The sequence below is a fragment of the Sorex araneus genome, chromosome 1, assembly GCF_027595985.1.
Source record: "Sorex araneus isolate mSorAra2 chromosome 1, mSorAra2.pri, whole genome shotgun sequence".
In the NCBI taxonomy this organism is placed as follows: Eukaryota; Metazoa; Chordata; class Mammalia; order Eulipotyphla; family Soricidae; genus Sorex; species Sorex araneus.
Window position 1 is genome coordinate 71,809,293 of NC_073302.1, and position 27,398 is coordinate 71,836,690.

The 27,398-nt window shown below is 46.4% G+C and overlaps 1 protein-coding gene across 1 annotated transcript in view; it reads right to left on the reverse strand.

Moving 5' to 3' along the window:
• Positions 1-6,786, reverse strand: part of DMRT1 (doublesex and mab-3 related transcription factor 1) — a 103,297-nt gene extending 96,511 nt beyond the window's left edge. The window contains exons 1-2 of the mRNA XM_055123576.1: positions 6,439-6,786; positions 2,340-2,526 (exon numbers count right to left, since the gene is read on the reverse strand). Coding sequence (XP_054979551.1) covers positions 2,340-2,526; positions 6,439-6,786 — 535 coding nt within the window. The remainder of the gene's footprint in view (positions 1-2,339; positions 2,527-6,438) is intronic.
• Positions 6,787-27,398: the final 20,612 nt, after the last annotated feature.

Here is a 27,398-nt window from a genome sequence, read left to right on the forward strand (position 1 = left end):
ATTCTCATTTAATTGAAACCGGACCCATTAAAAGAGTAATCTCCATTCACCTGTGCCTGCTTGACAACCACCATTCACTTTTCTAACTTCAACTTAGAAACTTTCTAAATTGGAATTACACAATCCTGTCTATTTGTGACTCTTATTTCACATAGTCAATTTTCCTCATTTTATTATATTGTAGCATGTGCCATACTCTACTTCATTTCTGAAGGCTATATAATTTGTGTGTCTGTGTATATAACACGTTTTGTTTATCCATCCAACAGTCCATGAATAGCTGGGTTACTTCTACATTTTAACTCTTAGGAATAATGCTCTATCAAGGGTGTCTAAGTATCTTCCAAGATACTGATATAGATTTTAGTGATGTCTACATACCCAGAAGTAAAATTTCTGGAAAATATAAAAAGTCTTAACTTTTTGAGGTACCCCAAATTCTTCTTCATAAGCAGATGTACCATTTTATATTCCCACCAATGGCATTCAACATGAGAAATGAGAAACACTGAGAAATCAACAGTTCTGATTTCTCCACCAATACTTATTTTCTGGTTTTTGGTAAGTAGCTATTTTAATAGGCCAGAGGACATAGGTTTGATTTGTATTTCAGAGCATCTATACCTTTCCAGGTAGATGTATACTGTGGATATAAATATTCTGTATCGGGGCCGGAACGATAGCACAGCGGGTAGGGCGTTTGCCTTGCACTCGGCCGACCCGGGTTCGATCCCCGGCATCCCATATGGTCCCCCAAGCACCGCCAGGAGTAATTCCTGAGTGCAAAGCCAGGAGTAACCCCTGAGCATCGCTGGGTGTGACCCAAAAAGCAAATAAATAAATAAATAAATAAATAAATAAATATTCTGTATCATTAACAGTATTGTAAATCATGGTACCTACAATGAAAAATGATTTTTAATGAATTTTAATAATTTGTATTGAAAAGTAAATATCTAAAGATATCCATGGCATTTACAGAAGATCCTGGCAAGTTGCCCATGGCATATTTGATATGCCAAATACAGTAATAATAACAGGTTTCATTCCCCTGACCCTGAAAAGAGCCTCCAATCGTTGGGCAAAATGAGTAAGGAGAAGCTGCTAAGAGAAGGGATCACTAAGAAAATAATGGCTGGAGGAACCAGTTGGGATGGGAGATGCATGCCGAAAGTAGATAATGGACCAAACATGATGACTTCTCAGTGTCTGTGTTGCAAGCTATAATGCCCAAAAGTAGAGAGAGTATGGGGAATATTGTGTATCTTAGAGGCAGGGGGAGGGCGGGGGAGGGGGGTATACCCGGGATATTGGTGGTGGGGAATGTGCACTGGTGGAGGGATGGGTGTTTGATCATTGTGAGATTGTAACCCAAACATGAAAGCTTTTAACTATCTCACGGTGATTCAATAAAATTTTTAAAATGTTAAAAAAAAAAAAGAGAAGCTGCTAAAATCTCAGGGCTGGAACGAATGGAGACGTTACTAGTGCCCGCTCGAGTAAATCGATGAACAACAGGATGACAGTGACAGTGAAATATTTTGTATGCAGTTTCTTTTTGCATATAGGTACTTTATAGAAGCACTTTATATTGGTGCATGAGTATTTTATATTTACATATGTCCATTTAAATCCATTGTGATTAATTCAAATTTAAACAGCCACATGATTAGGAGCGTCCATACACCAGGTTTCTTGAGGTAGTTTGGAGGGACACTTAAAGTAAGCCCTGAAGCTTTGAAGGCAGATGGCGTCGGATCCTTCCCCAAATTAAACACAGCCAGTCACTGACCTTCCTACACCTCAATTTTTACATAAGTGATACAGGATTAATACTTCAGTTGCTGAGAAAGAAATTAAACAAATTAGGTTGCATACAGGCCCCTTGGGCACTCTCAGTACATAAGAAATATTTAAACCAAAAGAACACTCTCTCACTTCCTGATGCATATGCAAAATTTGATACCTAGAACTTAGTCTTTCCAGACGTTTTTTCCCAACAGATCACAGTCCCTGCCAGAGAAGAAATTCCAGTTTTAAGAAACTTAGAGTCCCCACTAACAAGAGAAACGGAGGAGAGGCTCAAGATGAGCCTTGGAATGTGACTATTCTGACTTACCTCCTAGGAGTCTGACTCTCAGCTAAAAGCCGGAATGTGAAGCTGTGGGACTTAAAATTCTAGAACATCTTCGTGAGGCAGCCAACAGGGAGATTTGGGGAAGAATAAAGAACGTCCCCTGTGCATGAATATATGTTGTAACCCAGAAGGCCGGCAGACTGTTGAGCTTTCTCCTTCCCTCATGCCCAGCCAGACCCCCAGCCCAGCCCAGTGTCCTGACCTGAGGCAGCAGTGGTGGGAGTGCTAGGCGGCGGCGGTGGCTGTGACGAGCTGCTGCTCTCGGTCATCAGGCAGGGGTTGCTGCCGTTGTTCTCTCGCTTGACCAGCAATTCAGCCGCGCTGGGCAGCGGGATGGGGTGGCTGATCCCCAGCTCTTCCTCCTGGGCTTGCTGCCTTCTCAGAGCCACCTGGAAGCACAGGGCAGCGGGTGACTCTTCAGCCTGCTGGCATCACTTGTGCCAACTTAGCCTGGGCTAAGATCCAGATGACTAAAGTCATGGCTCACCCCAGACATCAAGAGTCATAAGCTCTGGGGAGCAGCTCTCACAAACCTCTCGTTTCTTTTGCAAGCTCCTCAGGAAAATGATGATGGACAGCACTGAGAAACGGTTCGGCAGCAGGACTTGGGTCCACCATAGAAGCCCCCAAAATGTTAAGCAAATGAGTAAATCAGAGGAAAGTAGGGATGGCTGGAGAGGCTCAGAAAAATCTAGACAGGGTGGATGGAGTTCAACCGGAAGGGTAGAAACCCACCCTGACAGAAAAGAGGGAGTAGGAAATCTCACGCCTTCATTGCACAAAGGTCCCTGGACTGGGACTGGGAGTTAGAGCGAGAAATGGCCAGATCAGATCAGTTCCTCAGGTCATCACTGTCTGAAAGGAGAAACAGACGGCAAATAATTCAAGTCCAAAATAAATGAGGCAAACCATAGACACCATCATGTATGTACCAAGACTAGTGGAGAGATTCAAACCAAAATGGCTTGAGACAGAAGAAATCCGGGCCAGAGAGACAGTAAGGTGCTTGCCCTGTAGCTATCCCGCTGACTGTTCCAATGCCCAGTAGCACATGTGGTCCCCGGAGCACTGCCATGGGTCATAGCAGTGTCAAGAGTAGCCCCTGAAGGGGCCGGAGCGACAGCACAGCGGGTAGGGCGTTTGCCTTGCATGCGGCCGACCCGGGTTCGATCCCCAGCATCCCATATGGTCCCCCAAGCACTGCCAGGAGTAATTCCTGAGTGAAAAGCCAGGAGTAACCCCTGAGCATCGCTGGGTGTGACCCAAAAAGCCAAAAAAAAAAAAAAAGAGTAGCCCCTGAACATGCAGGGGCTATGACCTCCGGCCTTCCCCCACAGCCCCAAAGCAAGCCCTAAGAATCAGGCAGAGGTGGAGTAGTATGAAACAAGGTCTAAATAGGATGGGGAGGGGGAGTGGAATAATCTGAAATAAGGGAACAGAGTTTGCATTAAGAGGAGAAGGTGGGGGCTCTTTGGTAATGGGCAGGGCCCTGTTCTCTGGCCGTGAGAGGGGTGTATGAATAAGTAATGGGACAATAGGCTGAAATCTGCTAAAGGTTCTGGAGAAGGTAGAGGCCGGAGGTGAGAAGGCAGAGGAAAGCAGGACATTCTGCAGGGATAGTATAGCAGGTAGGTGCTTTGCCTTGCACACAGCCCACCCAAGTTCCATCAGGCACCACCAACAGTGATCCCTGAGCACTGTTGCGGAGGCCCCCCAAAACCAAAACAAAACAAAAAAACAGACTCTCCAAGTTCCCTCTTCCTTTTATCTGCTTTAGAAAAGAAAAAAAGGGGGAAAAAAAAAACATTGTTAAAGGTTTGGGAAAGAGTGGTAGAAAATAAATTGCATTTTTTGCATAGTACTGGTAACAAAAAGAGAAGCTTTTAGTTGAAACTGACAACAGGTGAGAATGAAATGAGAAAGTGAAATACCTGGACTTCCAAAGCCAACACATAAGCAAAGCTCATACCAAACAATAAACCAGAAACACAGGCACATTTGTAGTGTTAGGAAAACTACAGTCGGGGTGAAAAAAAGCTGATTGATTTGGAAGTAAATTCTTTCCTAATAAGAGGAATCTTCCACCTAGCAAACAATGTTAAACTATTTTAGAGTAAGTGGGTTGTTAAAATTAATCCACTACAGCATAACTTCCTGGAGTAGAAAATAGGAGAGTTGCACAGTATAAGCGTTCTCCCTTGCTTTTGTTTTAAACACAGAAAATGGCCTTCATCAAAGTGAGTAACCCCTACTAAAAAACTTACGCAAAATTAATGCTCCTACTTGAAGAGCATTTTAATCTGCCTTTTTAGGAAAAGCCTTCCTCACCTACTCTGCACTAAACATTTACGTCAAGCACTAAATGCTCAGAATATTTTTTTTTCATGAAGAATTTACAATTTTTTTCATTAAACTCACTGTGGTGCATTTTACTACTACTGTTTCTTCTGTGTGCACTAAATGCTAAAAATCTGTAAAGTAAAAAAAAATCCATTTTTATGACTCTCTTTGTGACCTACGAAAGCCAGAAAATTTTAAGACAATTTTTGAGAACCGTTCAAACACAAACATTCTACACTAAACTAATAGGCATCCGTGTGTCTGTCCTTATCTCAATGACTCGACGGCAGAAAGCTCCAGGATGCCGATCTGCAGCAGGGCACCGTCCGAATTTTAAACACCTCTCGGGAATGGTTTCGAGAACAGTCTCAGCTAGGAAAACCTCTATTCTCCCTGTTATATAGTGCAATCTCACATGCTCTGCTTTCCTTTTAAAAAAAAAATCCTTTTAGGATACGGAGGGTAACAACTATTTCGTCTGAGGTGTTAAATTCGTTCCTTGTTTAGGACTCTATAAATTTAAGCAAAAACAAAAAACAAAAAAAAACGAACATGACCAAAACCTCAACTCCGCGCATTTTATCTGCTGCGCATAAGTATTAAAAAAAAAAAAAGCGGTTTTTTGTGGTTTTTGTTTGTTTTTTTAAGTTTTCTTAAGCGCCTACAAAGCGATTGCAAAGAAACCACTGGGCGCAGACGGCGAAGGTGCCGACGAGGAGCCCCTTTCCGCCGCGTTCAAAATGGCCGAGGCGGCGGCCGGCCGGGGGGCGCGGGGAGAAGCGCTGGGGGCGCCCGCGCCGCCCGCCCCGCCCCGCCCCGCGCCCGCCGCCGCCGCCGTCCCCGACGCGCCCGTTCCCCGCACGCCGGCCCGTCGCGGCCGCGCCCGCGGCCCGGAGCCTCCGCCCTCACGCCCCTAGTCCCCGCGCCGATCTAAGCTGGGGGGAGGGGCGGAAGGGAAGAGCCAGCGCGGAGTCCCCGGACCCCCGACGGGGGCGACGACCCCTCCCCGCCCCCCAACTTTGCTCAGACTCCGGAGACGGCCAGAGGCGGCGCGCTCGGCCCCTCGACGGGGAACCAGGGGGGGAAAAAAAAAAAAAAGGCCGGGACGGAGCCCGAGGGCGAAGCCCGCCCGACGGCTCCCCGCGAGCCCGCTCCCGACGCCGGCTCCGGAACGCGGGGTCCGGGAAACGCTGAGTCTGAACCCCACAACTGGAACTGCGGAGAGGGATGGGGGGGAGAGAGACAGGAGACAGAGAGAGACAAGAGAAAGAGAGAAAAGAGAAGACAGGAGAGAGAGAGAGGAAGAGAGAGAGAGAGAGAGAGAGAGAGAGAGAGAGAGAGAGAGAGAGAACAGAGAGACAGAGAGAGAGAGAGAGAGAGAGAGACAGGAGAAGAGAGAAGACAGGAGAGAGAGAGAGCAAGAGAGACGAGAGAGACGAGAGAGCGAGAGACAGGAGAGAGAGAGAGATGAGAGACAGAAGAGAGCGAGGGAAGCGAGCAGAGGAGGGTAAAAGGCGCAAATCCGAATTCCCAGCTCCGTCGGCGCGGTGCGGCGCGCGGCGTCGGCGAGTCGTTGGGAGTCGCCGTCGACCAGCCCCGCACCGAGCCCCGCGGCGGCAGCCCCTCGCCCCAGCCCCGCACCGAGCCCCGCGGCGGCAGCCCCCCGCCCCAGCCCCGCACCGAGCCCCGCGGCGGCAGCCCCCCGCCCCAGCCCCGCACCGAGCCCCGCGGCGGCAGCCACCCCGCCCCAGCCCCGCACCGAGCCCCGCGGCGGCAGCCCCCCGCCCCAGCCCCGCACCGAGCCCCGCGGCGGCAGCCACCCCGCCCCAGCCCCGCACCGAGCCCCGCGGCGGCAGCCACCCCGCCCCAGCCCCGCACCGAGCCCGGAGCCCCTTGGCGGCGGCCACCCGGGCACCCCCACCCCACCGGGCCCCCGGCGGGATTTGCGGGCCCGCGCTCACCTGCGCGGCCATCACGCGCTGCCTCTCGGCGATCAGGTTGCACTTCTTGCACTGGCAGTCCCGCCACATGCAGAAACGCTTGTGGCCCTTGAGGGGCGACGCGTAGCCGTGGTTCCGGCAGCGAGCGCACTTGGGCAGCCGCGGGGACTTCTTGCCCGCGGCGCCCAGGCCCGACGCCCCGGAGCCCGAGCCGCCGCCGCCGCCTCCGGAGCCGGTGCCGCCGGGGGTGCCCAGCAGCGTCCCCGCGGCCTTGCCGAAGGCCCCGGCCTTGCCCTGCGGCGGCGCCCCCGGCGCGTGGTGGGCCTCCGACGGGGCCGACGGCTTGGTGAACGCGTCGTCGTTGGGCATCGTGGCCCGCAGGAGAAAGCCGGAGAAGCGCGACGTCTCTCGGGCCGCCTCTCCCGACTGGAGACGCGGACAGGCAGAGCGGCTTCCGAGGAGGAGGAGGAGGAGGCGCCGAAGGCGTGTGCTCGGCGGCCGGAGGTGAAGCCCGAGTGGTGAGGTCGAGCCGCGCTACGCCCCGAGTGGGGGGATGGGGGGGCTGTGCCTTTGGCGCGCGCGCGCACTTCTCAGAACTTTTGGATACTTTTAAGAATGTTCCCGGGACACCCTGGGCGCCAGACGGCTCGGGGGAACGCGGCCCCGCCCCCCGAGCCCCAACTCTATCCCCTTGTGCTCCAGCCGGCTGCAAGTTTTGCAGCGGCTGCAGACACCGGGAGCCCGGCTGCAAGACCTGTGCACGTCCCAGAGAGCACACCCCGTCCTCTCCGGAGTGCCGGGGGGAGGGGCGCGCCGCGATGCTGCACCGGGGAAAGCTGAGCGCCCCAGGTCAAGAACGAGCAGCTTTGTGCACCGGGTCCTGCCGGCTGCTCAGACGACGCGCAGACCCCCCGTGGTGTCTGCTACGCCCCTGCCCGCCCCCCCAGTGAAGTCATTTTCCACCTCTGTACAACAGACATTGGCAAAAGCCAACGGCTTATTTTTCCACAAACGTGAATTTCTCCTGACGTTGGAGACCCTGGGGAAAAGAGAACTCGCTTATATAACTAAGGGGGAACCTTCGAGTTGGGGGCTCAAGGGCGCTAAAATTTTCCAAAACTGACCTTCCTGTTGTCTAGGTGTCCTGATCTGCCCGGGCTTCATTTACTCGCAGGATTCTGACCAGCGGCCCCAGAGACCAGCTTGTTTCTCGCTTCTGACACTTAAAAGCCAGCATCTCTTCTGCTCTGCAGGCTTGTTTCTCGCTTCTGACACTTAAAAGCCAGCATCTCTTCTGCTCTGCAGGCGGTGAAATTCCCCCTTTAAAGCACAGAAACAATCCACAAGTGCCTATGGAGGGGCGTGGTTATACTGATAGAGACATTTATCAAAGCTGACTCTACACTGAAGATCTGTCCATTTTACTGCATAGAATTAAACCTCCCCAGATGTCTCATTTTGCAGCCTCCCCCACCCTCTCTGCAGCAAGGTCTGTCTTCTCTCCTTAACACATCCTCTCCTGAGGCCTGCCCATCATTTATTTCTTCCTACATACCCAGGACCATCCCTCTAAAGTCAGTCATTCTAAATAAATCTCTATGGAGTCCAGGTCTATTAGTCTTCTAGAATATTCCATGTATAAGATTGGCCCCGGGCGTGCCTCTGCTGGGGCCATTTCCCTCAAGTTACAATGGCACGAGTTCCAGCCCCCACTGACAATCAAATGCTTTCTGAAAGGACGGGTCAGCAGAGCCTGCACACACTGATTTTGTTTTCTATCTGAAAAGCAGAAGTTAAAGACCAAAGACTAGAGCCAGAGGGGTAGTACAGAAGGTGAGATGCTTGCTTTGCACCAGGCTCAACTCATTCAATCTTCGGCACTCTATACAGTCCCCTTAAACAATGCCAGGAGTAATCCCAGAGTGCATAGCCCACTAGTAAGCTAATGAGCAGAGCCTCAAGCACACACACACACACACACACACACACACACACAAACAACCAAAGCCTTGGTCTTCTACTCCTTCATTTGTTTGCGGGTCACACCCAACAGTGCTCAGGGCTTACTCTTGACTCTGGCCTTAGGGATCGCCCTTGGCATTGCTTGGTGAACCATTTGGGGTGCCAGGGATCCAACCTGGGTTGTCTGTGTGCAAAGCAAGTGATCCACTCTCTATGCTATCGCTCTAGCCTCAGTTTCTATTCCTTTGGAGGGCACTGTACCAGTGGTACAGTGATCAAGGTCACTTTTCCTGGCAGTGCAATTAGCATGGCAAGGAAATTTTCACTACAGTTTCAACAGTTGAAATTTTCAACAGTTTCCCAGCAGTAACATCTTTATCCTCCTCCTCTCCTTGTTTTTTATCAGCATAAGCACTCAGGTCCTAATTTTTGGGATCCTTAGATGTGTATTTGATGACTCAGAACAATGTCTAACATTCTTCTCCCCACTCCTCTTCAGGGAATTGAATCTAAAACATGTCAGGGTTAGACAAGACTTCTTAGATATAATGCCCAAAACAGAAGTGGTCAAAGAAAACAAGCTGAATTGGACTACATCTGAGTTTAAAACATCTATATTTCTAAAGACAGCAGGAACAAAGCAGAAGAAGAGATCCTTTTGTGGTTCATAAATATGGTGACAGGGTGTTAAGTCGATCCATCTGATCAGAAATGAAAAAATAAATAATATGTTGAAATTATAATTGTAAATCATGTATTTGATAAAAGACCTGCACCTGAAGTATATTAAAAGTTTTGTATTTGGGGGGCTGGAGTGATAGCACAGCGGGTAGGGCGTTTGCCTTGCAGGCGGCCGACCCGGGTTCAATTCCTAGCATCCCATATGGTCCCCTGAGCACCACCAGGAGTGATTCCTGAGTGCAGAGCCAGGACTAACCCCTGTACATTGCCAGATGTGACCCAAAAAGCAAAAAAAGAGAAAAGTTTTGTATTTTTGATTATAAAAAGATACGTACTCAAAACTGAAAAATGAACAAAGGCTATGAGTAGATACTTAATCAAAGAAAATATTCCAAAGTCCAGGAACTATGTCGAAGAATCCTTGATTAGTCACTAAGGAAATGCAAATAAAATCAGAAGTAATCACATCTACTAAGGGGACTATAAAAGATAGCAGCAAGTATTGACTAGAATGTGGAGAAACTAGAATTCTCACATATTGCTGGTGGAAATGTGAAATGGCACAAAATTTTTGGAACCATGTAACTTAATCTAGATATCTACTCCAGAAAAGTGAAAAATGTGTGCACATAAAAAAAGAAATTTTTACATGAATATCCAGAGCACTGTTACTTAATTGAAAAATATATAAATGTTCATCAATGGTTGAAAGAATTTTTTTTAAAGTTATATGCCCTTACAGTGAAATACCCAACCACCAAGAAGGATAAAGCAGGGACAGGGAGACAGTGCAATGGCGAGGTATGCTCAATTCCCCACGCCACATGTTTTCCCCCAGCATTGCTGGATGTAGCACTGCCAGCCAGTGTGGCCAGAAATACCCAGCACCACAGTACCAGAAATGCCAACTGACTGGACAAGAGTTATGGGTGAGGCTCCTGGGCCTCCTGAGCACCACTTGGGGGTCCTAAGGAAAGCAGCAGAGGGAGGCCTGGAGAGATACTGCAACAAGTAGGATGCTCACCATGCATGCAGCCCACCTGGGTCCAATCCCTAGCACCAGCACCACATATGGTCCCCTGAGCCCTGCCAGGAGTGATCCCCGAGAGCAAAGCCAATATTAAGCCCTTAGCATCAATGGGTCTGACCCCAAACCACTACCAACAACAAGGAGGCATAAAGAAGCATACTAAGCAAGAATAAACCTTGAGGGTCAGGGATGTGGCTCAGTGGTAGAGGAATTGTCTTGCATGCATGAGGCTCTGGGTTCAGTTCTGGTCATTGTATGGTCCCCCAAACACCTTCAATAGTAACTCCCAATCACTAAGCCAGAAGTAGACTCCAGTACCACCAGGTGTAATTTAAAAAAGACAAACCATGAAACCATTATACTAAGTCCAAGAGGCCAGATTCAAAATACCACATATTATATAAATCTGTTTATATGAAATGTCAGAATGGGTATAGCAATATACACAGAAAATGGAATAGCAGCTGTCAGGGGTGGTTATGAAGGCATAAATAGGTATTAAAAAATTTTGGAGTGATGCAGTAAGCTATGACTAAATTATGGTAACAGGAAAAAATTATTATATACCGTCATTATATGTTTGCTAAAATAAGAATTTTAAATATGTGAATTATACCTTACCAAGCTGTTAAAAATTCCAATGAAAAGACCAAAAACCTTTTGTACAGTATAGCTCCATTTCTTCTTCTTCTTCTTCTTTTTTTTTTTTTTTTTTTTTTTTGCTTTTTGGGTCACACCTGGTAATGCATGCACAGGAGTTACTCCTGGCTTTGTACTCAGGAATTACTCCTGGCAGTGCTCAGGGGACCATATGGGATGCTGGGAATTGAACCCAGGTTGGCCACGTGCAAGGCAAATGCCCTACCCGCTGTACTATTGCTCCAGCCCCAGTATAGCTCCATTTCTGATATACAAACTCAGGCGCATTTATAACTACTGGACTAAGTTATTTAATTTTTCCTTGGTATTATCATTTTGGATTATAGTCTCCTTATACTTTGTTTATTATCTTATTTTTAAAATCACATAGCAGGTGTTGCTTTCACTAATAAAGCAAAAGCAATACATTGTTTTATTAGTGAGGCAATCGAGCATCATAATTAAACACCAAATTTTGAAATCCCAGCTGTGGAACCTTAGGCCAGTTTCTTTTATTTTTCTTTTTTAAAAAATTTTTTATTAGTTAATCACCATGAGGCACAGTTACAGACTTACCTTTTATGTTTACATTTCAATCATACAATGATCGAGTACCCATCCCTCACCAGTGCCCATTTTCCACCACCAATGGTCCCAGCATCCCTCCTACCACCCCCACCCCGTTCCCCCCACCTCACCCCTCCTCTGTGGCAGGGCATTCCCTTTGCTCTCTCTCTCCTTTTGGGTGCTGTGGTTTGCAATAGTGGTATTAACCTCTCAGTCTCTTCATCTATAAAGAGAGTAATTAAAATGCCTACTGTAGAAAATTATTGGGAATACTAAATTAGTTCATTTTAGGAAAGTGCTTGGAATAGTAACGGAAGCACCATAATATATATGTTATTGTTACTATTTTCAGGTTAGTAAAAAAGGATAGGAAAGCAAAGTACATGTACATGAACACCTTCCACGTGTTACGGAAGAATGTAAGGGAAAGGGAAGCTATGTCAGAAGGCACCAGTCCTCTCTGCACTTCATTCATATGAAGTAGTCTCTCTCCAGGTCTTTCAACAATAGGTAGCAGAGAAAATTCTTTGCAGTGCCTCTGACTATACCTACACAGAGAGATACTATAATGGTCAAAATATTAGCTCAAGCTTCAAATGTGGAGTCAGGAGTCAGGTAGGTGCAAGTAAAGATTCCCCATGCAAATCTGCGTACTTAGTAGAGCAAGTGACTAGGGTGAGCAGAGGGAATTAAGAGAAGGGACTGGCAGAACATTAAGCATTTAGTCACAGACCCGGTGTGACAGGAAGACTGATCTGTATCCATCATCGCTGTGTATTTGAGTAAGCACAAGGAGAAAGGAGACATTCTGGGAGCAGTGGTAAGAGAATTGGGCATCAGGAGAGGACACAAGAGATGCCAGCCTGGAACGGAGGAGCCAAGATGGAGCCCAGTGGAAGATCACAAAAACAAAATGGTAGTTTGCCATAGGCTGATGGAGCATGACAACCTAGACATTGTCCTGGAGGGGTCTGAAGAATAGAAGTGTTGGGTATTCATGGTAATCAGTAAAAGTCTATTAAAATTTAATTTTTAAGGTTTTGGGTCTACCGATCACTGCCTGATTTGACAGTATTGAGCCTTGGATCTATTTGGGGAGATGGTAAGATCAGAGATCAGAGATAAACTAGAGTGTTCAAGACCACGCCTACTACATAGCAACTGCTCAATTGTTGGTGGTGCTGACCCTAAGTGGATTTTGCACTGGAGGAACAGGAAGAATCTGAAATCAGATAATGCTAGTAGGAAACTAGCTGCTCAGAAAGATGGCCATGTCAAGGCTGCCGGTGACACCGAATAGCCACGCATCCACATCCCCACCCAAATCCACATAGATGATGGCAGTGGTGAGAATCCTGTAAAGCAGAGTGTATAGAAGTTGGTAGCCTTGCAGTTTGTAATTTATTGCTTTGCAGTTGGGTTGTCTGTGTGAGAGCCCCAGTTTTTCAGCTTGCCAAACCTGCATCCCCAAACAAATCTCTTAACCCGCTTCTTACCAAGTGTTTAGAAGAGAATAAGCATTAAGTGAAAGTTATTATTTTATAATTCTGTAAAAGGTGTTTGGACATTCAGAGTGAATATGAAAGGAAGTAGGAGGCAGCTTTAGGTACTGAGCAGTTTGATAGTTCCTTTCAAGTTAATTTCCCAACAAAATCAGTAATTAAAGAGTGCAACCTGGAAGTGAATGAAACCATCTGAGTAGTAAACATCAATCTCAAAGCACATAATCCTAGAGTCAGTCTTAAGCTTTAGGAGACAAATTAGGTGGCATTCCATGGGCTGGAGAGATGTATAGGGGCAAGGTACATAACCTTGCATGCAGTTCACTTGGATTTGATCCTCCGCTCACTTCCCCAAGCACTGCCAGGAATGATCCCTGAGCACAGAAAACAGGAATTCACTTTTATTAAACTGTACAATGATTTTCAAAAATAATGCCCAGTGAGTTATCACAATTTTATTGTTTTGTTTCTTATTCTCTACACACATATATTTGAATTTTTCAAATGATAATATTTAATATATTTTTTCATTTAGAAGGGTAAGTTTGACTTACTGAGAAAAATCACTGAACATGTTACAAGTTAAATGTGCAGAGAAATTTGAAAAACGTTTTTTGAAAATAATATTTTTGAAAAAAGATGACTTATGATTATTAACTGATATTTGGAAATTATCAGCAGCATACTGACCCTTTACCATTAAAAACTCCATGATTTACTACCTCATTTTTATTGAGGAGTCAATTGCTTATAAATTCAAGAAAAAGGCATTTGAATTATTTTCAAATTTTAATTTGATAACAAAGGAAAACTGTACATACTTTTGATTTTGGTACTTGTGAGGAGCAAACAAGTACCAAATTGCTATTTTAGATTTTAAATTACAAATGCCTTATTTTAAATGACCATTTAAGAATAGAAATAGGGATGAACAGTGCTTCAGAGGTACAGCACGTGTCTGGCATAAGATCCTGCGTTAGTCCCTGACGCTGCTAAAAAAAAAAAACAACAACAACAACAAAAAAAAAAACTTGTTTATTTTTGGCGATATTGCAGGACTGTATGTGGCGCCCAGCATCCAACAAACCTAGGTTTGGGTATGGGGCATGTGAGGCAGTGCTCTGACCCCTTACCATCTCTCTGGCCCCAAACTACATTTTTACTGTGAACCGCTTACATGAAGCACAGAGTAGGAAATAATAAAATAATGGCTGATTCAAGGTTTAAATAATGAAACCTTTAATAGATATATATATCCATGATTATATATTTTATCGACAAAATTTTTTCTCCAAAGGCCTTTTCAGGTTTGCTCTCTACAAGTGAATGGAAAACTCACCGAGGATTGGAGAGAAGTTATAAAATTAAAAATCCCCACCGTTTCTTTAAGAAAAAATAATGAGCCCAAATGCAAAATAGTGAGAATATCTGTATTTGTTGCCAAGACTAACTGCAATGGGGCTGGAGCAATAGCACAGTGGGCAAGGCGTTTGCCTTGCACGCAGTTGACCCGGGTTCTATTCCCAGCATCCCATATGGTCCTCTGAGCACCGCCAGGGGTAATTCCTGAGTGCAGAGCCAGGAGCAATCCCTGTGCATCGCCTTGTGTGACACAAAAAGAAAAAAAAAAACACTAATTGCAATGATAGTTATTCAAATTACTTTTTAATAAACACTTTAATAACAAAATAACCCCCTAAATTATATCGTGCACACATGTATATACTGCTATTGCTAAACAGTATAACACGTGTATATACTGCTATTGCTTCATTTCATGGTTTATTGTCTGAGTTAGCTTCAGTGACTTGAAATGAAAAGGCCTTCTTTTTCTTTTCTTTTTTGTTTTTTGGGTCATACCCGACGGTTCACAGGGATTATTCCTGGCTCTGCACTCAGAAATTACTCCTGGCAATGCTCAGGGGACCATATGGGATTCTGAGAATTGAACCCAGGTCGGCTGCGTGCAAGGCAAATGCCCTACCTGCTGTGCTATCGCTCCAGCCCCACAGAAGTCTTCTTAACCAAGTATCTCTTCAAGGACACTTTTTTTTTCTTTTTGGGTCACACCTGGTGATGCACAGGGGTTGCTCCTGGCTCTGCACTCAGGAATTACTCCTGGCGGTGCTCAGGGGACCATATGGGATGCTGGGAATCGAACCCGGATCGCCACGTGCAAGGAAAATGCCCTACCTGCTGTGCTATTGCTCCAGCCCCTTCAAGGACACTTTAAAAAAATAATATAAATATATTGCTTTTTTAAAAAATAAATAAGGTATACAAAATTTATTATTTGTACACTCAGCAGTTCTCAGGGCTTCTGGCTCTGTACTGAAGGGTGGCGTTAGGTACTAAGGTGTGTAGGGGAGAAAAACACTGAGGAGGCTGGAGAGATACTAAAGTGGGAAACGCAGCCGACGGTGATTAATCCCCAGCACCCCATATGGTCCCCTGAGCCCCTCGAGGAGTGATCCCTCAGCCAGACCCAAGAGTAAGCCTTGAGCACTACCCTGGTGTCCTTCCTTCCTTAAAAAAACAAACATACACTGAGGATTGAAGATGGGTGGGGCCGGGAAGGCTTCCTGGAAGAAGCAGGCATCCCAAAACCCAGAAATAACTATATCTTAATTAATAAACCAAATCATGCAGGGATTAGGACAAACCAGTTTTTACAAGAGGGATTTGAACTGTCCCACGATTGGGGTGTTTGCCCAGGAAGTTTGCATCTCCTTGCTGTCCATCCTCTCCTCCCCCATCGTCCCTTGCAGCCAGCACGTGGCAGGTAGCATCTTTAGAGCCCAGCTCCGCCCCTCACCTCCGCCCTGTGGTCAGGGGACCTGCCACGTGACTGGCACATCTCGCATACACGTGACCGAGGGAACCGGTCCTGGGCGGCTCAGGAGCTGAGTCCTCTGCCCCCCGCAGAGAATATCGCCGGGAGGCCCAGGGAGGCTCCAAGCGGGCCTGGTGGCTTTACCCTTAGCACTGCATACTCGTAAATACGGGGGTGCCGTATCAAGTCTGTAAATATTTCCTAATTAGGGCCTAATTTCCTTGTTTATCTGAAATTCAGATTCAAGGCCAAGTTGATACCTCTGGATTAGGGATTCATGAGTTAGAGCCCAGCTCGCCAAATCCAGTGGACACAGTTTTTGTTTGGGGGGCTGTGTATGAGTGGGGCACCCCCAGTAGTGCTCAGAGCAGGTCCTCCTGACTCTGAACTCAGGGATCAGTCCTGGTGGGCTCGGGGGATCATGCAGGAAGCAGGGAATTGAACCTGGGCTTGGTTGCGTATGCAAGGCAATGCCTTACCCTCCCTTTTATCACTCCAGCCCCAGGACAGAGTTGGGTTTTGTGTTTTGTTTTCTAGATTATCTGCGAGCTTAGAATGAATTTTGCCTTTTTTAATGGGTTAAGAAAATAAAAAATAGAATGTGTCATGTGAAAAATGCACTTAAATGGACTTGGATGTCTGTTAAAAAGGTTTTGTTGGTGCACAAATTTATTGTGATCTATTCTTCTTCGGACTGTTTCATGGCTGCCTAGGATATCCAAGGACAAGACCCTAGTAGTTAAAAGAACAGATTTAACCTGGCCCACAGATACTGTCTAGTCTTTTGCCTTGCGTGTAGTCAAAACAGGTTTAGGGGCTGGAGCGATAGCACAGCGGGTATGGTGTTTGCCTTGCAAGCGGCCGACCCGGGTTTGATTCCCAGCATCCCATATGGTCCCCTGAGCACCGCCAGGAGTAATTCCTGTGCATTGCCGTGTGTGACCCAAAAAGAAAAAAAAAAACACACAGTTTAATCCTTAGTACCCTGTATGTTCCTCAGAGGTTACCAGGAATGAATCCTGAGTACAGTCAGGAGTAAGCCCAGAGCACTGCTGGTTGTGCCCCCACAATCACCAAGAAAAGTATATGGAGTGGGCCTGACAGTACAATAGGTAAGGCACTTGCCTTCATGGGACTCACCCAACTTTGATGCTCAGAACCACATATGGTTCCCTAAGAACTCAGGAGTGATCCCCTGAGTGCAGAGCCAGGAGTAAGCCCAGAGCACTGGTAGGCACAGCTCCCCAATCTCAATAAACGTCTGTTTATCCATTCAGTAGACTTTTCTTTTTTGAAATTACTAGTATAATTTTTGGGGTGGGAAGCACCTCTGGTGGTACTCAGGGCTTACTCCTAAGTCTGTGCTCAGGAATCTCTCCTGGTGGTGCCCTGGGGCCCATATGGTGGGTAGGGGGTTCATCTGGGTGGGCCACATGCAAGGTGAATGCCCTACCTGCTGTACATCTCCCAGGCCCATAGTTTTCCTTTGCCATTTAAGGTATTTCCAAAGGGGATAATACATTTGCAGATAGGCCCAAGTCCACTGTGATTATCAGGTGAAATCTAAATGAGCACTATTGGGGCAGATGAGAGGCTATAGGGCTGCCATGGAATTAGATCCTCGCTACCAGTTGGCCTCCCGAGCATGGCCAGTTTTGGTCCTGGTGGCCCCTGAGCTCTCCAGTGGCCTTGGTGGTCCCTGGCAGGCGAGGGCGGATCAGCACTGCATCCTCTGAGCTTAACAGGGTGGTAGGACCAGCTGAGAATCATAAAGATTGCTCTCTCCTTTCTACAAAATAGAAGTGGTGATTCTAGTTTTGTCCCTCTTGTCCATTTCACCTCCCCCGCTTGCTTACTGGTGGGTTCGGTGGTAAGCATGGTCCAGAACTTGTCCTGGTAAAGCTCATGGTTAGCAGTGAGCTGGACCTTGCACTTGATCTTCTTCTGGGTGTACAGCAAAGAGGCTTCATGAGCTTGGTGAGAATTAATGCAGTTTTACCAGGCAGGTGGGAGAAGACCAGGAAGAACAGTGCAGACAGGAGATGGATCTAAGGACTAGAGCAAATGCGGAAACCCAATGTGGGCCCCAGGACCACTTGGCCGCTGTAGCACTACGTGGGAAAAACCAAAAAAGCATGCATCAGTTCCGGCCTTGTGGGATTCTCAGATGCAATAAATTCTAGAAATGATACAGAAGCTGAACCTGCAGGGTGGCAGACGGCGAGGGAATGACTTAATAGCAATACTTAAAATTCATACAGATTGCACTGTTGGGATTGCTTTCTGCGTTACATCAGCACGTTGTCACCATGAGCCGGCCACTGACCCCACTTGATAGGTGAGGAATCTGGGGTACCCCAGGGCAGGGTGGGGGGGGGAGAGAGAGAGGGGGAGAAAGAGAGAATGAGAGAATATTTGTGTGGAAAGTCATAGACACTTAATGATGGTTAGTCTCCTTGAACACTCATGGGACAACAACAAACCAACCAGAGATACAGGGAATTAATTCTTTATTTTTTACATTTTAAAAAATTTTGGTTTTTTGGTTTACATTTTTTTAAATTTGGAGGTTTTTTTGTTTGTTTTCTGGGTCACACCCAGCAATGCTCAGAGGTTACTCCTGGCTCAGGAATTACCTCTGGTGGTGCTTGGGGGACCATATGGGATGCCAGGGATCAAACCCAGATCAGCTGCATGCAAGGCAAATGCCCTCCCCACTGGACTATCGCTCTGGCCCCAAGGGGGAATGAATTCTTTGTTGGTATGATAGACTGCAGAAAATCAGAGGAGAAAGGAGTTTGAAAACTTCCTGCTTATAAAGAGGTTCTGGGAGTAGGAGAGATATAGGGGTGAAGACCTTTCCTACAGCCAACCGGATATTCATCTCTGGCCTCATATGTTCCCTCAACATGGCTGGGTGTGACCCTGGAGCCCCACCCTCGCCCACCGCGGCATAGCTAGTAGCAGCTCATCCTCAGGCCCTTGACTGAACTGAGTTAGGAGTAAGCCCTGTGCACTGCTGTATGTAACCCCCAGATCCAACAAGCCTCCTGAAAATGATGTGATGTGGGAATGTTATATGCATAAAACCCTACCATTGCACTGCACTGTCGTCCTGTTGTTCATCGATTTGCTTGAGCGGGCACCAGTAATGTCTCCATTGTGAGACTTGTTACTGTTTTTGGCATATCGAATACGCCATGGTGAGCTTGCCAGGCTCTGCTGTGCAGGCGGGATTCTCTTGGTAGGGCTCTCTGAGAGGGACGAGGAATTGAACCCGGGTTGACCGCGTGCAAGGCAAACGCCTACCCGCTGTGCTATTGCTCCAGCCCACCCTACCATTAACAGTATTTAAAATAACAGTATCTCAAAGTTCTTTTTCTTTTTTTTTGGTGGTGGTGGGGGAGCCACACCTGGTGATGCTCAGGAATTACCCATGGCTCTGCCCTCAGAAATCACTCCTGGCAGGATCAAGGGGCCATCTGGGTTGCCAGGGATCAAACCCAGGTCAGCCACATGCAAGACAAAGGCCTTACCTGCTGCACTATCTCTCCACCCCCAAAAAATATATAGTTTTTAAGAAAAAAACCTAAAACAAAAAAAAAGACATTATTTTTACTCTATGGAATTTGTACAAAAATTAAGTATAATAACTCTCTAAAAGGATCTGATACAGACATGTCGATGTGGTTCCATGCCTCTCAACATAGAACAAAACATTGGATGGTTTCTGTTTGCTGGTTTGGTTTTGGCTTCTGAGTCACACTCCGTGGTGCTCAGTTCCTATCGAGTGTGGGTCACTCCTGGCCGGGCTCAGGGGAACATATGTGGCCCCAGGGATCAAACCTAGGTCAGCCACAGGGGAGACAATTGCTTACCAGCTGTGCTCTCCGGCACAGAACAGTGAATTGTTTTTAACCACTTAAGTGGGTAAATATTAGGATTTGTGAATCTTGCCTCAGGCATACTGTTTTTAAATGCCCTGCAGGAAGTGAGAGAGAAGAAGGTGAAGGGACAGGACCCCCCCCCACACACACACACACACCCCAGAACTCTAGAGAAAGGGCCTCAGGGCCTTAAACCTCAGTCCCAGGTTCCACATGCTGTGTAACCTTGAAAATACCCCTTTACCTCGGTGCTTTGTTAGCCTGGTGAAGACATAAATTTAAATGAATTCAAAATAAGGAGGTAACTCCTGGTGGCCCAGGGTCCCTTCCCGGCTGAAAGCCTGCAATCTGCGTCCGCCTGTGGCCGGGGGAGGTCGGCGAGGGGAAGCCAGCGCAGGAGGAGAGCAGATACAGGCCGGGCCCCTTCCCTCCTCCGTGCCCAGCACAGCACCCTGCCCTCCCCTTGAACCTGAAGCCTTTGTTCAGCTTCCCCAGCCCTGGAAGTCCCTGCCTTCAGGGGAGAGTGTGAGGGTTGGGCCAGGTCAGGGTCAGAGGAGGTTGGGACAGGAGAGCACTCACAGATTCCATTTTCTCTTCGCGATTACAGACCTCGGGAAGGAAGCAACTTGGAAAAGTGTACATAAAAGCCTCAGCAAACTGTCAAGCAGAAAGGTGCTTTTCTACCTGCTGCTGAGGATTCCTTCGATACCATTAAGGTGAATTCACGTCCTTCAAGAGAAGCTAGGGAGCTGTGCTCAATTATGTACATTTCAATTTTTGGTGAATTGATTATAGTGAATATACATCAGATGTACCACGTTCACCATTTTTTGGTGTGCAGTTCCGTGCGCATTAGTTACACCTATATTATTATGCCACCATCATCACCTTCTGTCTCTACAAACCTTACTTATTTCGGGGGTTTTATTTGGCCACCTGGCAATGCTCAGGGCTTACTCCTGTCTCTGTGCTCAGGGATCACTCCTGGTTGTGCTTGGGGGACCATATGTGGTGCTGGGGATGGAACTCAGGTTGGCCATGTTCAAGGCAAGCATGATCTTGTACGATCTCTCTGGCCCTACCTATATACAGTTTTAATGAAGTGTAACAGTTGGAGAACCCAAAGTGTCCTTTAGCATTTCTGTATCACTGTATCACTGTCATCCCATTGCACATCGATTTGCTCGAGCGGGCACCAGTAACGTCTCCATTGTGAGGTTTGTTACTGTTTTTGGCATATCGAATATGTCACGGGGAGCTTGCCAGGCTCTCCGAGAGGGGCGGAGGAATCGAACCCCGGTTGACCTCGTGCAAGGCGAACGCCCTACCCGATGCGCTATCGCTCCAGCCCCCTCTAGCATTTAGACCCTTGAATGTACCCATAGAATGACAGCTGTCCGGAAGTTTCCCTCTTGCTTCCTAACAGCAATTACTGTTGGATTTTCCAAATTTAACTCTTTGATTGGGGTGGGGAACCCAACAACAAATCAGGGCTGTTTTGCAAACAACTGAGGTGGTTTCACAAAATTCACAATCAGTATCTCAATGTTTCAAGTGCCAGTGAACTTGGACAGGAAGGCTCTGTGCTAGAACAGCGAACATGCCGCTCTGGAGAAGGTCCACACTCCCCCGGTCACCTAGAACCCCCGTCACATACCCCAGGGCCATTTCAAGGAGGGAAAAGATCTCCCTGCAGCTTGCTCGCCAGTCTCCCTGCAGAAGGCTCAAAGGTGACAAGACTTCTGTTAACAGAATGCCCAAGTTCTACTCCCTGCCAACTAACTCTCGGATAAGATGTCCAAATCTATGTCTCTTAGTGATGTCAAGACCTTCGCCTGTTCTGAAGCTGGACTCAAAACCAATGTGCTTTGTCACTCTGTTTACTGTAGGTGCTGCAAGCTAAACAAGCGTACTTTATGATTTGGGGGTCAGATTGATGTTATTTTTATGAAAACTTTATTAAGGGGAACTGAGATCCTGGTTCTAATCCCTGGCACCACATATGGTCCTCCAAGCCCCACCACGAGTGATCCCTGAGCACAGAGCTAGGAGTCAGCTCTGAGCACTGCCAGGTATGGCCCAAAATCCCACCCCTCAACATAAAAAGACATACTGATGTGTTCCTAGTAAATAACATTATATTAGCTTTAGATATATCTAAAGAGGCTGGACATTTATGTGTATTGAAAAACAGTGTAATATCGCACATAGTTATGTGGGTTTGTGTATGTGTGTGTGTGTGATAACTTTTAAAGCTTCGAGATCTACTCTCTTAGCATTGTTCAGATATGTATGCAATCTGCGTTTTCATACCATTCAGTTATACAATCTGTATGTTTTGCTTTTTTTTGGGGGGGGGGTCACACCCAGCGATGCTCAGGGGTTACTCCTGGCTTTGTACTCAGGAATTACTCCTAGCAGTGCTTGGGGACCATATGGGATGCCAGGATCGAACCCGGGTCGGCCGCGTGTAAGGCAAATGCCTTACCCACTGTGCTATTGCTCCGGCCCCCAATCTGTATTTTTGTTGTTGTTCACCACTGTCTCTTTGATGCCTGATGTGTATACCCAGCGTGGGTCAAGGGTTATTCCTAGCTATGCATTCAGGAATCATTCCTGGGAGTGCTTAGAAGGGTGGTGGTATATGAAATGCCAGGGATCGAACCCGGGTAGGCTGCGTGCAAGGCAAGCACCCTCCGCTCTGTACTATCTCTCCAGCCCAGTACGTCATATTTCAGCAGAAACCATGCAAGTTACCCAGAAACCAGTGGTTGTATATACAGCAGCAGCAGGCTGGCAGCTCGTTGATGTGCAACAGAAATAGCGAGCAGTTTCTTGAAACAAATGGCGATTTGAATAGGACAGAGGCTCGGGAGGAAGAGGTCCTGGCTGGAGATCTAACTGCAAGTCATCATCATTAATCCGACCTGTTTCAGCAGCAGGGTAATGAGGTTCAGGGGGCTGGGGGAGTGCAGGCTTTGCTGTCAGCAGTTGAATAATGCAGAGCTGGTCCACAGCTATTGACAACAGAACAAATTTCTATGGAAATTACTTTTAATATTGAGTTACTACAACTTAATGGCCACTTTCAAAAATGATTGGCAAAATCAAAGAACACAATCTCTTCTCATCATTCATAAAATTAAAGATGGAGCAGCAAAAAAAAAAAAAAAAGAAAGGTCGAAATCTAGCTGGTCAATAAGAAAACACTGTGTCCCACCTTTCCTTTTTATATGAATGAATGAATGAATGAATTTTTGCTGGGGCCACATCCAAGCTACCAGGTCTACACCAGGCAGTGCTGGGATGGGAGAGAGTGTGCAGTGCTGGGTACAGAGCTCAAGGCCTTGCCCAGGCTACACCTGCATTTGCTGCTTGGGCTGCTCCCAGCCCCCTGCCTTCCTTTTAATGCTTGAGATGTTTAAATAGGTCCCACAAGAGGGCATAAGGCAGCTCTTCCCACTTTGGCGGTTCATTTCTTTTTTTTTTTTTTTTTTTAATTCTTTTATTGATTCACCATGTGGAAAGTTACAAAGCTTTCAGGTTAAAGTCTCAGTTATATGGCAGTTCATTTCTTAAGGAGAAAATTTTTATTTGATAAACCCGTTCATTACACTTAAAGTTAGACTACATATTCCAGAATACAGAAGAGGTATGGTTTAATTTGATATTTTCCTAGTGAGAGAAAATAAATACTAAGGAATAAGATTTTACTGGGTATGTTTTATTTGGAGCACCACAAACCACTACAGTAGCTAGGATTTTGTTGTTACTGTTGTTCCCCAAGAACCAATTTTCTGCATTGCTTCTGTTGAGAATTCATGGGGTCATGAAAAGACAAAGAAAGAAAACACACCCATACATGGAAACAAAAAGCACAGAGCTGCATTATCTTGCAGACTTTATTTGGTCCAGGAGACCAAACTCTGGGCTCACATATGCAAGGCACACCCCTTTTTTTATTGTTGAATTTTTTTAATTAAAATAATTTTTAATTAATAGTTTATTTTTAATTAGTGAGTCAACGTGAGGGTACAGTTACAGATTTATACGTTTTTGTCTCATGTTTCTCCCATACAAAGTTCGATAACCCATCCCTTCACCAGTGCCCATTCTCCACCACCAGTAGACCCAACATCCCTCCCACCCTCCCCAGTCTCGTCTCCCCCCACCCCACACTGCCATTATGGTAGGGTATTCCCTTTTGTTCTCTCTCTCTGATTAGGTGTTGTGGTTTGCAATAAAGGTGTTGAGTGGCCATTGTGTTCAGTCTCTAGTCTATATTCGGCCCGCATCATCTTTCCCCGACATGACCTCCAACCACATTTTACTTGGTGTTCCCTTCTCTGAGTTGCCCAGAATGAGAGGCCAGCCTCCAAGCCATGGAGACAACCTCCTGGTACTTATTTCTACTATTCTTGGGTGTTAGTCTTATAGTCTACTATTCTATATTCCACAGATGAGAGGCACACTCCTTTTAATGTCTTAGATCCTTAAAGGATTATGATAAATGTGACCCAACTGGCCATTGTGCTGGTTAATTTTATGTGTCAACTTAACTCTATCTGATGCCCATTTGTTTGCTGTGAAAGTATTTTGTAGGTATCATTAGCAACTGCAGTCAGATGCCTTTAAGCAGATTAGCCTTCACAATATGATAGCTTCTATCTTTTCATCTCTTTAGCAGTGCCCACATGACATCTTGGCTTAAAACGAAGAAAATATCATTGAATACCTGTTATCACTCGATTCTCATGCTAAAGCTGTGAGCTAGATAAAATCACCTCCATCTCATAGATGAGGAAACAGACCCAACTTTAAATGAATTCACCTACCAGGCTTGACAGAACCAACTTTGAATGCAAGTCCTTGACTTCAACGCCCCTTGTTCTCCTGACCCCACTTCTTCCATCAGTGGGCCTCCCACAGTTCACTGATTGCTAGCAGTGTAAAACAGCTCCCTAACAGAGTTCAGAACTAGTGGAGGTGCAAGCACCTGCCTACAGTGCAGTAAGTAGTTTGCCGTCATCATTTGTTTGATTCTCATACCAGCCATCTAAAGCATAGACATCTGTGCTTTACACTCCCTTTGAAGAGGCTGCGAGGGGTTGAGTGCTTCTAGGTTTATAGGAACAAAACTGTGGTTTTAGGACTTCTACATGTGAGGGGGACTTCAGGTTCCTCGGCCCTCATAACACAAGGTCAAGAGGGTAAGGGATAGCTCTGCTGAGATAGGGCTTTGTAGGGGAAACTTAGCCAACTTCTGCAGAAGGCTGTTTTGGTCAATAGAATCAGAACTCATGGGCCAGAGAAATAGTATAGTGGGTAAGACACTTGGCTTGCACATGACTGACCCGGGTTTGATCCCAGCACCCAACATGATCCCCTGAGTACCACTGGTAGTGATCCCTAAGCCCAAAGGCCCTGAGCACAAGTGGTGTGACCCAAAAAATAACAGAGAGGGAGAGAGAGAGAGAGAGAGAGAGAGAGAGAGAGAGAGAGAGAGATACAGAGAGAGAGAATCAGAACTCATGTCCAGAAACATCAGTTGACAGGTGCAGACTTTAAAGAAGGAAGGAAGGAAAGATTCAATGGTTTGACTTAGTTACCTGTGTATAACCACAAGTTTAATCCTAGGTGCCACTTATGTGCTTATGTCACTTATGTCACCAAGAACAGTCTTGGTGACCAGTTCTTGGACTCCTGGAATCTGAGCTGCATTTGCCAGGTGCATGCCAGCACCATGACTGAGGATGGGTGAGCACTGTGGCCAGGAGTGTGATCCCCAGCAAGCACCTGTGGGAGACCTCAGTGATCCCCATAAACTCTGCAACAGGAATGTGTGCAAGCACCACCTCTAAAATGTGCTGCCCTGAAAGCACCAGAGCTGAGCACAGGCAATCCCTAGTCATCACAACTACAACAAGGGGAAGGAAGGGAATCAATCAAACACTCCACAAAGAGAGATGGACGCCGTCTGCCTTGGATGCGGCCGCACTGAGCAGTGCCTCAGGGATCCAGTAGGTGGCAGGAACAGGTCATTCCTTTGGGGGACTTCCAGGGACAATGGTCTATTCTTTGAGATTGGGGATTTACCCCTTTCTTTGCTTCCTAGCCCCATCTCTGCATTCACAGCAGTTCCTAGAGAATCCTTATCGACAGCTTCATTTAGCAATTCAGGTACATTTTTTTCTTTTCTCCTTCATCCCCAAATTTTCTGGCCAAAGTTCATGTATCACAGACATTTCTTCATGTACCTATTTTCTGTTTACCAAAAGTATGTGCAGGGGTAAGGTGCTTGTTTTGCATATGGCCAACCTGTATTTGATCCCTGGCACCACATGTACCCCCAGGGTCCCTCTAAGGTAATCCCTGAGCACAGAGTCAGGAGTAAGCTCTGAGTACAGTCTAGTGTGCCCCCCAAACCAAAGCAAAAGCAAAAACACAAATATGCTGTCCATTTCACAAATAAAATACTCAGTCTTATTTGAGGTCTATTTAATGAGGGCAGAATTTCTGTTTAAAAATGAAAAAAATTGTAAAAGCCAAGGAAAACCACTTATATATTTTTTCTTTTTTCTTTTTCAATTTTTTATTGAATCATCGTGAGAACAGTTACAATGCTTTCGGGTTTAAGTCTCAGTAATACAATGATCAAACATCCATCCCTTCACCAGTGCACATGTTCTACCACCAAGAATCCCAGTATACCCCCATTTTACCCCCCCCACCCTGCCTGTGTGGTAGATGGTTTTCACTTTACTCTCTCTTTACTTTGATTACACTCAATGTTTGGACAGAAAACCCACTATTATTATTTGGAATTTTCCCCCAACAATCAGACCTGCCAAAAAGGCATCACTTGATAATTTGTTTTCTATTGTTGGCAATGAAGAATATATGATTCTGGATTTCTGGTATTTTAGTAATTAAGTCCAGAGTGATTTTCTGCCAGAAGCTGCTGGGTTCCAAAATTGGTTCGAGTGCCTCTGGGATCATGGCCGTTCAGGAGCGGACGAGCCGTTTGTGGGTGGCCGCTCAGGGTCTCGTCCGGGTGGGGAGCAGCACCAGTATCATCCCCGTCCCCACCCCCTCTCCCCCCGCCCCCGCTCATGCCAAGATTTCTCTCATGCCCCATTACTGCAAACTTGTACCTCTGTCCACTGGGCTCTGAAAGATGGCAGTTGCCATGTTGCTGCCAAAAGGAAAGGCCATGGGACAAAAACCTTTCCCCTCCCGGGGCAACACGGGGCTGTAGCTTAGTTCACAGTCTAAAGGCATTTCTGCAAGAAGCCGCTGGGTTCCGAAATTGGTTTGTGTGCCTCTGGGGCTCTCTCTGTAGTTTTGGGCATTATATTTTGCTGGAATATTCAACACCACCATTCAAACCTGCCTTCTAGGGGCAGATGCTAGATCATCTATTTTCCATTGCTCACTTTGTCTATCAAGAAAGGTTCGGAGAAACAGTCCTGGTCCCCACATACAGGAGCCATGCCTGTAGAAGCTCAGTGTCACTGTGATTCCATCTGGAGAATGAGGGGAGACTGCACCTCCTCCATCTGGGACACCCCGGTGTTATCGGCTCGGTTTGGCGTCAGGAGCATTCTCTGGCGTTGCGTTGCCTGCCGGCCAGGATTCTTCACTAAGCCACTTATATTTGATATAAAAGAAAGCATGTTTCCAGAAAGCCCTTCCAGAAAGTAACTTCCATGGAGGTACCAACCAACACAATTTATAGAAATACTGATTTATGTCATGATGACCTTTCTAAAGCCAATTTTTCTTACATTCCTTAACAAGGTAGAGATAAAAAATAGAATTCTTTTGAATGACTTAGATTATTTTAAAATCAAATGTTTTACTGTCTTGGGATATATAAA